A 12,926-nucleotide genomic window follows, 5' to 3' on the forward strand; every position below is an offset into this window, starting at 1 on the left:
TAGACTGAATACCGAAGAGGAGATGAAAATCCAGCTTGTCTTAAGCCAGACATTAATGATACCTGCAAAATGGCACTTTTCCCACTATTTTTTTGGAAAACAGATTAAAAAAAAAAAATTGTTAGCATATAATGTATAAAAGAGCTGTGATACCGAAACGTTTAAGAAATGCTCCATTAAAGTGATAACAATAATTAAATTATGATAGATAAGGTAAATAAAGCCTCAGAAAGTCCCACTGTATATGCATCTGGTGACAATTCAGGAAACAAGAGTGTAATTCGTGTCTTAAACCAGTGACAAGAAAAAAGGTTCAATGAAAAAGTACTTTGAATGCTTATAAGCATACATATAAAGAAGTTTTAATTCAAACCTCTTAAAATCATATACCTGATGAGATATTCCCCAAAAAATAAGGGAAATGCAGCAAATTAATGTTTCCCATAAGCACCCAACGATCCAACTTAAAAATGAAAACATGGCCAGGCATGGTGGCTCACACCTGTAATCCCAGAACTTGGGAGGCTGAGGCACACAGATTACCTGAAGTCAGGAGTTTGAGAACGGCCTAGGCAACATGGTAAAACTCCATCTCTACTAAAAATACAAAAAATTAGGCAGGCATGGTGGCACACGTCTGGAGTCTCTAATTTTTTGTATTTTTAGTAGAGACTGAGTTTTACCATGTTGGCTAGGCTGATCTTGAACTCCCGACCTCAGGTGTATTCTGCTACTTGGAGTATTCTGCTACTCGGAAGGCTGAGGGAGGAGAATCACTTGAACCTGGGAGGCAGAGGTTGCAGTGAGCTGGGATTGCACCACTGTGCTTCAGCCTTGGCAACACAGTGAGACTCAGTCTCAAAAAACAAAGAAAGAAAGAAAGAAAACACTTACCTTTATTTTTCATTTACTATACTTGCAGGACAGTACCATACAGGACAGATTACAAAGTGTACAGTTTCAGTTAAGTTTTCAAAAGGACTGGTAATTCAGCATCTTCAAAGAGCATTACCATTTCTATACATTGTTCTCAAATACAAACTAGTATGTTCTTAGTCATATGTGTAATTGGTACATGTCACCAAATTTAAGCTTGAAAGTAAATACCTACCATCAGTGAACTCAGTCGCTACTTTATCTGGGGAATATGTCTCATGACAATATGCAGAGTGGCTAACCAAGTGTCACAGAACATGGTACTGAGCTAATCTGATTAGCCAAGAGAAAGTTTAAAAAATCATCTGTGCCAAAATATAATGAGCAAAAAATAAAGTGAGGAACAGAGGGATTTAATATTCGACTCTGAACCTCAAGTGTCTTAAGAAAAACACTTTGAATCAAGAACATCTGAAGGGAGACTAGCCATCCCATGAGTAACTAAAACAAGCTATCTCACTTGCGAACCATTCTAAAAAGTACCATTAGAGTACTACTAATTCTTAGGAGGAAATAAATGATTTCAACATGTTTGCTTTAATGAACCTATCACTCTGTGCTCAATCCCAAGCCACAGATGTGCTCAATGCTATACCAGGCACAGTGAAGATAAGCATGAGATACGGTCCTTGGGAGAAAACAAGTTAACCTACTGCCATACAAATCTAAATGAAGGAAGAGTCAACAAAGGCTGGATCAGTAAGGGAAGGCTGATTATGACTATAAAAGACAAATCCCTGACAGAGGAAAACAAAGGGGAAAAGCAGAGGCCACTGTGCAGGAAGGTATGGTAAAGGTAAGAGATTTCCACAGATGGGGCTGGAAAAGGGCTGGGGATGATGGGTGGAGTTTTCAGAGGGTTGCTTTGGATTCAGCGGTGCATTAGTCTGTTTTCACACTGCTGATAATGACATACCCAAGACTGGGTAATTTATAAAGAAAAAGAGGTTTAACAGACTCTGTTCCACATGGCTGGGGAGGCCTCACGATCATGGCAAAAGGCATGTCTTACATGGTGGTAGACAAGACAGAATGAGAGCCAAGTGAAAGGGGAAACCCCTTATCAACCCACCAAATCTCATGAGACTTATTCACTACCACAAGAACAGTATGGGGGAGGCTGCCTCCATGATTCAATTATCTCCCACCAGGTCCCTCTCACAACATGTGGGAACTAGGGGAGCTAAAATTCAAGATGAGATTTGGGTGGGGACAGAGCCAAACCATATCAAGTGGTATCCAAAAATGTGTATATGTGATTCCTACTACAGAAATGACAAAATGACCAAATATGAGAATAAGAGGAGGCTAAGAATTATTATGGCCAAGACAATAGAAGAATAATGTATTACTGGCAGAAACATGGATATATGGAGAATAGGGAAATGGATAAATGAACTTGATTTTCTATCTCCTGGTTTCAGGTAATAAATCCAAGTAGCAGGCTGGGCAGAGTGGCTCCTGCCTATAATCTCAGCACTTTGGGAGGCCGAGGCAGGTGGACAGCTTTGCACTCAGAAGTTTGAGAGACCAGCCTGGGCAACGAAACCCTGTCTCTACAAAAAATAAAAAAATAAAAAACTAGCCAGGCATGGTTGCATGTACCTGTAGTTCCAGCTACTCGGACGGCTGAGGTAGGAGGACTGCCTGAGCCCAGGAGGCAGAGGTTGTAGTGAGCTGAGATTGCGCCACTGCACTCCAGCCTGGGTGACAGGATGAGAGCCATCTCCCCCCACCAAAAAAGGATATCCAAGTGGACTGTCTGTTAAGACAACTAAAGATAAAAGCTGGATATCAGGTGAGTGAGTAGACCTCTGTCACTGCTACCACTCTAATCCAAGCTTCTGTCATGTCGCCCCTGGATTACTATAACAGCCTCCTGGTTCCAGCCCTGCCCCCCGCTCCATGGTCTCTTCTCAACCTACCAGTCAGAGAAAGTTTTTAAGATGTAAATCAAATTATATCACTATGCTGCTTAAAACTCTCCAGTGACTTCCCACTTCACTAGAAGTAAAATCCAAAATACTTCTCATAGTTTACACATCTTTTCATCATCTGCCAATGCCAACACCCACCCTTCTTCTCTAGCCTAACAGCCCATTACTCTTCCCCCTTGCTCATCTACTTTATCCATACTGACCTCTTGGCCACTCCATGAACATGCCAGGCTTGTTCCCAACTTGGAGCATTAGTCATTACTGTTCTCTGTCTGCCTTAAAAACTCCTAGCTGGCTAACTCACTCCACATGGCTACTCCTTTCGCCTCCTTCAAGACTGTTCAAATTTCACCTTCTCAATGAGGTCCCACCCTGATCACACTATTTTAAATTGTAAGTCCTACCCTCAATCTGATACTCCTGAGCCTACTTCCCACTTTATTTCCAGAAAATTTATCAACTTCTAGCCAGCAATATAATTTACTTATGTTTATTGTTGTCTCCGCTTAGTAAAATGTTAAGAACCACAAGGGCTGAGCCTTTGCTGGTTAAAGTATCCCAAGCCTAAAAGGGGGCCTGAAAAAAGCAGGCACATATATTAACTTATTGAATTAAATAACTCCTACAAAGGCGTCAAAGACAATGAAAAATGAAAGCAAAAAAGTCACTGCGTTATCAGCTCTAACCCTGCCCATTTCTTTCAGTATCTTCTAACTCAGTAATGGTTTCACTATCCTTCCAGATGCTCAAGCCAAAAAAAGCCTAGAGCCAAAAAAGTCTAGAAACCATTCTAGGCTTCTCAATCTTCCAATTCCCTCATAGCTGATTCATCACCAAAAGCTGTCAAAATAACCTCTAATTCTGGTCGATTTATCTGATGGCAAAAAAGATTTTTAAAAAATTACCTCTATTATCCCTGGAATATGATCCATCTTTTCCACTCCCATGGCACCAATTCAAACTTTTTTCATCTCTAACCTAGACTATGACATCCACAACTAAGTGTTTTGCTTTAAAGAATTTTTATTTAATGATTTTTTAGATAGCTATGACAGACGATGACAGGTAAAAGAATGCCAAGTGAAAAACTGGATCCTTGAAGGCTAGAAAAATGAATTTATCCTTACTATCTTTCATCCTATTCATTTACTTCAAGGTCCAGCTCAAATATTATCTCCACTTCTGAAGCCAGTTCCCTCAGGCAAAGTACACATGCTTTTTTTCCTCTTTGTGCATAACTCCACTGGAGCACTTGTATTCACATACCAGTTGCCTCAGTGCACAGGAGGCTAATCTTATTCTAGCACAGGGCTTAGCACCAAAAATATCTATTGAACAGATGAATGAACATTTTTGTCTAGAATTGGCAGTTATAAATAATAATATCTAAGAGCCAGACATGGTGGTGCACGCCTGTAGTCCCAGCTACTCAGGAGGCTGAGGTGGGAGGATCACTTGGGCCCAGAAGTTCAGCCTGGGCAACAAAGTGAGACACTGCCTCTAAAAAAAAAAAAAAGAAGAAAATCTAACTTTGAATAAAAGTAGGAATGCCAAAGAGGATGCCAAAGGCAGAAAAAATAGAAATTATCTATAGTTACCAATAAATAGTAGATGATAATACTAAACTGAAGACCCAAGGCGGGGAAATGTAAGGCCAAACACATGAGGTATTTCCACAGAGATAAGGGTAATGGATAAGAGTGCTCCATGAAAATAACAGAGAAATATTAATAGATCATTTTGACTTTCATAGAGGAAAGCAGAACTGGAAGAAGGGGTAACCCAAAATAGCCTATAAAAACAAAATATATTCTTTCAGACAGGAACACTGAATTAGAAATACACTGAGTTCATAAAATGTTGATGACATGCAGATTATTTTAATTAAAGAGAAAACACTGTAAAATATATCATTAGTACCCTCTAATTCCCTCTCCCTAAAAGATACCCAAACGTGCCAAATTCAATCATTAGGAAAATGGGCTCAAAGGAGGCCTCTCAAAAACCAGCAAAATCACATTAACAGGAATAAAGTTATTAAAACTAAAACTCCTAACATAGTGAACTAAAATGTGATTTCAAGCTTCCTTACAAACTCTACATTTTATAGACCTGCGCACTAATAAAAAGAAATGAAGAGCCTAGAAAAGCAAGTACAGTTCTATGCTTGATAGAAAATGTAGAAATATTCCAGATAATGCCTACCTCATTTATATTTCAACGTAAAATCAACAGCTTACTTCCTATAAAATGGCTTAGTCACTTATACTTTGGCAGGTTCATGACCAAACAAGGTTAAAACTAGGATAGTGGTTCTGTAGCTTTTCTGAGCCACAGATTCCTCTGAGATGCCAGTGAAAGCTCTGGTACCATCCTATAGAAAAGAATACACATATACAACATACATCTAACATTTTAAATATGTCGCAGCAGTCACAGAGCTCCTTCTACTATTTATGACTTCTAAGAGATACAAGGAACCCACTTGTATAACTGCTGCTTTAATGACTAGAAACAGCAAAAACATAAGACTCCTCAGAGGAGATAAACTACTAACAATTCTAGAGCTTTTTTCTTGGTCATGCAGGCAATTGAGAAACATTTAATATAAAAATCCCTACTGGCTGAATTTTATCAAGTGATATACATCCAGATTGAGCTAAAATGCATGCACTTGCCTTAAAATAAACTTGAAACCTAAAGTGTTTAAAAACAAGGTGTAATATTAACAACAACAGCTAATATTTGAGTATTCATTATATACTGAGCATTGTTCTGTTTAAATGTATTCATATTTACATATGTCAATAAATTATCCTCATTTCATAAATGAGAAAATTAAGGCATAGAAAGGTGCAAAGAGAATCAAGGAACGATGACTTGAAACAGAAATAAAGAGGTTAAGAAGTAAAATATTGTTATAGTGTATTATAACTAATAGCAACTTAGAACTGCATGTGTATTATCACAGTTCTACAAAGCAAGAACATACTGTCCAAGCCCCAGAATAAGGATGACAACCTTAATTCTCTTCCATATCCCTGCCAAGATAATCCTCATAAAATCACATTCCCTTTAGAGTGTACACTGTAGCCAGAAATGTGAACACGAAATGTTCAAAAAGAGCACAACACTAAAGTATTTTTAAAATATAAAGTGGAAGACTAACTTTGAGGCTAACAAATGTTAGCTTTCTAAATCACTGTCTTTGTAGAAGTACCAGAAATAAATCATGCTTTCAAAAAATTAGTCACTTAATAAGATGTAAAAAATCTGAAATAGGGTACTTTTTTCTACAAAAAAAAGTTCAAGTTTCCCTACCTCAAACTTTTAACAAGGCGATGTCTCCTTTTTACTCTCTTGGTGCCATGCCTCTTCCACTCTAGGGACAATCACAAAAGTAGAGAAAACCTCACAGGTTCAATGGATCTTATTAAATCTCATCAATCAAAAGGAATAGAGTTGTTGAAACTAAAACTCTTTAACTCTTTTTTTTTTTTTTTTGAGACTGAATCTTCCTCTATCACCCAGGCTGGAGTACAGTGGTGCAATCTCGGCTCACTTCTACTTCCACCTCCTGGGTTCAAGCGATTCTCCTGCCTCAGCTTCCTGAGTAGCTGGGATTACAGGCACCCGCCACCACACCTGGCCAATTTTTTATTTTTAATAGAGACAGGGTTTCACCATGTTGGCCCGGCTGGTCTTGGACTCCTGGCCTTAGGTGATCTGCCCACTTTGGCCTCCCGAAGTGCTGAGATTACAGGCATGAGCCACTGCGCCCGGCCAAAACTAAAACTCTTAACATACTGAATTCAAATGCACTTTTAATTTCAGACAAATTTCAGATTTTTAGATAGGCCTATACTATGCCCTGAACTATGTAGCATGCAATAAATATTTGTTGAAGGGTTGAATCTTCTCCAGTATAAAATGGATGTACTGAAGAAACTGTTACTTTTCTGCCTCCCATACTACTACACTATTAATTATTAGAGCATCAGAAAACTGCAATGAAACCAACCTTCTACCTTCAACTACATAACTGAAGAATTATAATTTACCATTTAGTTATACTGTACATCCAAGAAAAAAAGAATAATTTTTAGATCATTTTATGTAACTATTGGTAATCTAAGACACCACAAAAAAATTTATGAGGATGTTCCTTTTTTTAAACAATGGTATTCTTAACATACTATAATTTTTTATGGCTTCCTTTGAAATGTTTGATGAAATACAACAAAATCACAAATGTTTTCTTTTATCAATAAGCTTTTTGAACCAGATAGGAGAAAATTAGCTCCATTAAACTAAGGTGGCCTGTTGCTTTAATAGTATTCTAAACTCAGTGAAAGATAAAAATCCCCAAACATGGAAAATATACTCATGCTGAGTGTGTGCCACAAGAAAGTTCCCTCTGTATTTAATTCACAAATGGAAACATTTGCTTCTGATTTATTGAACTGTTAAAATATCTCATTGCAAACACATACAATCTTAAAACTCTACACAGAAACTTCTTGGAAGCCAATATCAATTAAAAGTTATCTCTATGCAATAAAAAGGCCCTCTTGGAATACAAAGCATACAAGATGAAAAATTCAAACTAAAATATTCCCTAATATCAAGCTGTATTTTTTAAGTACAACTTATACTTGCTGAATATCAATTTACTAAAACAAGCAACGATGACCTTATCTTGGCAAAATTCAGAATACTGTTTCTTCAACATCTGAGAAGGCAGCTTGATGAACCACATTCTTCCATCTGCTTTGTTCTATATCTTCATATCCCAAATGGAAATTAAACCCTTCTCAAGTAATGGCCAAAATTTCATTAATCACAAGAAAGTACACAGAGCAGAGAAGTAGCATAGTATGAATAACAGAGGTAGACAAAATGAGAGATGGAATAGTCTTGGTAATGACCTTAAAAAAGCAAACAGGAGGCCGGGTGCAGTGGCCCACGCCTGTAATCCCAGCACTTTGGGAGGCAGAGGCAGGTGGATCACCTGAGGTCAGGAGTTCGAGACCAGCCTGAACAACATGGAGAAACCTTGTCTCTACCAAAAATACAAAATTAGTCAGGCATGGTGGTGCATGCCTGCAATCCCAGCTACTCGGGGGGCTGAGGCAGGAGAATCGCTTGAACCCGGGAGGTGGAGGTTGCAGTGAGCTGAGATTGTGCCATTGCACTCCAGCCTGGGCAACAAGAGCGAAACTCCATCGCAAAAAAAAAAAAAAAAAAAAGCAAACAAGAGCGTATGTTGAGACAGAAAATCTATACAACAAGTACAGGAATCACATTAAATAATTCCATTCCCACTTACCTGATGAGCTCTCAGTAAACACTGTTAATGTCTGTCCTCCAACACTTTGCAAGACAAATGGATGTTCTCTAGGAGCACTGACTGAAGCCGGTTTTCCACCAATATCATGAATATTTGCAAGATCCTCATTCAAAGTAAATGACACCTAACAGACACATTAACCAGAGATTATAACAGGTTTTTGTATTCAAACTACATATAAAAAAATGTTAGTTATAAATCAAATTGTTTTTAAATGTGTTTTCCAGTCATTTCGTTAAACACTTTAACTTTATTAAAAACTCCTTAATACTTGCTCATAAAAAAAGAATGTAAACTGGACACATTGGTGCACACCTATAATCCCCGCTACTTGGGAAGCTGAGGTAAGAGGATTCCTTGGGCCAGGAGTTCCAGGCTGTAGTTCACTATGAACAGCCATTGCACTCCAACCTTGGCAACACAGCAAGACCCTGTCTCTTGAAAAAAAATCAAAAGAGAGAAAGACAATCTATTCCTGTTTGTCAGAATAATGGGGCTAATAAAAAAATAACAAAATCACATCCTTTGCAGCAATGATGCAGCTGGAAGCCATTATCCTATGTGAATTAGTGCTGGAACAGAAAGCCAAATACCACATGTTCTCACTTACAAGTGGGAGCTAAACATTGGGTAGACATGGACCTAAAGATGGGAACAATAGACATTAGGGACTCCAAGAAGAGAGAGGAGACCAAGAGTTAAAAACTACCTATTGGTTACCCTGTTCACTATCTGCGTGACAGGATAAATATCAGCCCAAATCTCAGCATCATGCAATATACCTATGTAACAAACCTACACATGTACCCCTGAAATAAAACAAAAATTACTAAAACTAGTAAGAAAATAAAAAACAAAAACAAAAAGAATAATGGGGCTAATCTACCATCATAAAAAAAAAGACAGTTTCTCTAGTCTGTGGCTAAAGAACTCTTTCCAAAACAGGAGTAAGATTATTTTTTTCTGGCTGGGCGCAGTGGTGCTGGTAATCCCAGAACCTTGAGAGGCTGAGGTGGGCGGATCACTTGAGGTCAACAGATTGAGACCAGCCTGGCCAACATGGCAAAACCCTGTCTCTACTAAAAATACAAAAATTAGCCAGGCATGACAGAATGAGACTCCATCTCAAAAAAAAAAAGATGATTTTTTTTCCTAAAAATCTCTGAGGTCTGAGGTCAAGGGATCATGTCTTACTGTATTTTATATCCTTAAGATCTTGCAGAGTGCCTGGCATATAGAAGGAAAATAATATTGCTGAATAAGTGAATATTTTAAGAATACTAAGAAAGCAATTGTACTTAGGATGTGGGGGTGTGAACTATTTACTCTGAAAAGTTTAAACAATCCCATAAACAGAGGATGTATTTATTTTGTAGGTCTTAATGACAACTATATGAGTACATGGTATTATTTTTTAATGTTTTAACAAATACAACTCAACAGTTACAAGGATAGCTCAATAATAAGGTTTAGAATAAAAAGACATACTAGGTGTTCTTTCAAAATGCTTTTTATCAGATATCAGATCTCCCCAAAAGAACACCACATTTTACACTAAACAGACTTATAAACAAAATTACTCATCTCCCAAGCATGTAGGAAGATCATAAAGTATTTATTAAATATCTCTCTACTACGTGATAAGTACTGTAAATCACAAACTGGACTCAATGGGTCAGAATCTAAACTTCTCAAAAACTCCATATCAAATGTCTTTGTCGCACTGAAGTAATACTAACGTATTAGTACAGTATTACAGAAGTTTTACTCAATTTCATGGTACCAAAAAGAGGGGAAATGTAGGTCAAAGAAGAAAAATGCTGAGAATGAACAACTAGAAAAGAGTCCATTCATTCACATGAGGGTGGCATTTATACCTTTATGTGTTCCTAACCATCAGCCATGCACTTGATGTGGAGTTTTCCAAAATTCAAACACTCTTTCTTCCCTATTATTAACGAAAAGTAAGATAGTCTCATGTTTTAACTAAAATTTCCATATAAATAATCTTACCTCAGTCCTTCCTTGATTCCTAAAGGAGAGGAAAAGAAATATTTTAAATTATTTAGATCTCATGTTGTTTTCAAATGTGAGTTAAGAGCTTAAAAAAAAACCCTTCATATTTACATAAAATATTACATTTACAGAGATTAACCAATATTTACCATTGACTCCCCCACAACTATCCTATTTACAATCTTATGGGAAAAACAAACTCACATTAATCACACATCATTATTTTGGATATTATGAGCTTATGTCACTTAACTATTATAACCTCTGCTAGTTCTATTTTGTCTAAATAATGATCTTATTACAATTCTTTTTTCTTTTTTAGATTTTTTTTTTTTTTTTGAGACAGGGTCTCCTTCTTCTTCTTCTTTTTTTTTTTCTTTCTGTTTTTGAGACAGGGTCTCCCTCTATCAACCACAGAGGCCCAATCATGACTCACGGCAGTCTTGACCCCCTAGGCTCAACCGATCCTCCCACCTCAGCCTCCCAAGTAGCTGGGTCTACAGGTGCATGCCATCACACCCAGCTAACTTCTGTATTTTCTTTTGTAGAGACAAGGTCTCGCCATGTTGTCCAGGCTGGTCTTGAACTCCTGGCCCCAAACAATCCACCTGCCTCAGCCTCCCAAAGTGCTGGGATTACAGGTGTGGGACACTGCGCCCAGCTTTATTACAATTTTTATCTTTAATTCTGAGCACTTTTGGCATTGAGCAGGATGTTAATACATATATAATACCAGATCTATATAGTACTTCATCAAATTTTACTATTTTATCTAGCTGAAGAGGTTTCATTTACCTAACAAAATCTTAAAGATCAAGTTATTAAATGTAATAATTCAAATTATGAGCAATTTTTCTCTATTGTAAAACAATATATGCCCATTATATAAATATTTTTAATACAGACAAGCAAAAAATAAGTTTTAAAATAGCCACAATTCCATTGTTAACTTCCTGGTACAGTATCTTTCCACACTATTTTCTATATATTGTATTTGAATTATGTTTTTAAATTTTAAGTTTTTTTCAAAGCAAAATCAATGCACATCCTATATAAGAACTTAATTATTAAAAAAACATGTATTAAATACCTCCTACATGCAAAGTACTGAGTTAGCCCTGTCCCAGCCAGCAGAATGTATAAAAGGTACATCCATAAACTATACAATGAGATAAATTTTAATGTTCAATTAAGGGAGCCGCAATGCACCAGGATCATACAGCAAGAAGCCATTTCTTCCATTTGAAGAGTTAAGGAATGGTCCAACAAAGAGGGAACTCTGAGCTGAGCCTTAAAGCATATTAAGATTGCAATAAGTTCAAGTGGGGAAACACAGTATCAGAAGTGAGAGTTGAACAAAAGTCATGAAAGGGTCTGATCACATATGAGTGATCAGATTTGGCTAGAAGGGAAAGGCAAAATAAGAAAGGGTAGGAGATCAACTCTGAAGCAGAAGTGGGGCTCAACCATAGAAGCTCTTGAATATCACAGTACAAAGTACAGACTTTATTCTTTGGACAATGGAAATTAGTAGATACTGTTTGACCAAAAGAATAACAAGTACAAACATTTCCTACAGGCAACTTGCACTGGAAAATATATACAGAATAGACTAAAGGTGACTAGAGATAGGAAGATCAATTAGAAAACCACTGTTTCTCCATAACATTCAGTTTAGTTCCTACCTGCCTTCATTCACTAGCTCAGTTAATCACTCATTAGGAAGGGTCTACCCTACATCCACTATGCACTGTGCTAGGTATATGGTACAGTATTAAGTGTGGATCCTTGACCTCAAGAAAGTCCCAGTTTAATGAAAATAGACATGTCTAATCCATAAACAACTATAAATAAGACAGTTATATCTTGCCATAACAACAAAAACTTTATGGCAAAGGTATATACCATAAATGTACCTGTCAGGGAAATGCAAACTAGAAAGCCAGGAAAAGAAGTGAGTGAGGGATGAAGTCGAAAACATGGGGGTGCCAGGTGCAGTGGCTCACGCCTGTAATCTCTGCATTTTGGGAGGCCTAGGCGGGTAGATCATCTGCGGTCAGGAGTTCAAGAACAGCCTGGCCAACATGGCGAAATGCCGTCTCTACTAAAAATACAACAATTAGCTGGGCATAATAGCAGGTGCCTGTAATTCCAGCTACTCAGGAAGCTGAGGCAGAGAGAACTGCTGCTTGAACCTGGGAGGCGGAGGCTGCAGTGAGCTGAGATTGTGCCACTGCACGCCAGCCTAGGCAACAGAGCGAGACTCCATCTCAAAAAACAAACAAACAAACAAACAAACAAACAAACATGGGGGAATTCCAGGCTAAGGGAATAGCCCAAATGAAATAATAAAATATCTCGCACATTCTTTCTGACATTAGTGAATGGCAGCCTGGAGTCAAATGGTAAAGAATCACTTAGGACTAAAGATTCCAGATTTTTCCACAGATTTGTTTACTGTAGAACTTCTCAGTCTTTTATATATTAAAATGCAATGTCAATGTCTTTTTTTGTTGAGGAAGTATCTTAAAATGAGGTGAGAAAATTTTAAGATTTCACATAAAAATATGATTTTCCAGCTTCTCTTACAAGAATTAGAGATATGGCAAAGATTGGCCCCCAATTCAGCACGACAACAATATCCTCAACATGCATTTTGAGGCAGGCACTAAATTCACCACAGTCCC

At 37.5% G+C, this 12,926-nt stretch overlaps 1 protein-coding gene across 1 annotated transcript in view; it reads right to left on the bottom strand.

Annotated features, from left to right (window-relative positions):
- Positions 1–12,926, bottom strand: part of GTF2F2 (general transcription factor IIF subunit 2) — a 166,550-nt gene that overhangs the window by 126,041 nt on the left and 27,583 nt on the right. Inside the window, exons 3-4 of the mRNA XM_023187371.3 lie at positions 10,237–10,255; positions 8,203–8,347 (exon numbers count right to left, since the gene is read on the bottom strand). Of these exons, the coding sequence (XP_023043139.1) occupies positions 8,203–8,347; positions 10,237–10,255 (164 nt within the window). The remainder of the gene's footprint in view (positions 1–8,202; positions 8,348–10,236; positions 10,256–12,926) is intronic.

This window comes from Piliocolobus tephrosceles, chromosome X, assembly GCF_002776525.5.
Source record: "Piliocolobus tephrosceles isolate RC106 chromosome X, ASM277652v3, whole genome shotgun sequence".
Taxonomy (NCBI): domain Eukaryota; kingdom Metazoa; phylum Chordata; class Mammalia; order Primates; family Cercopithecidae; genus Piliocolobus; species Piliocolobus tephrosceles.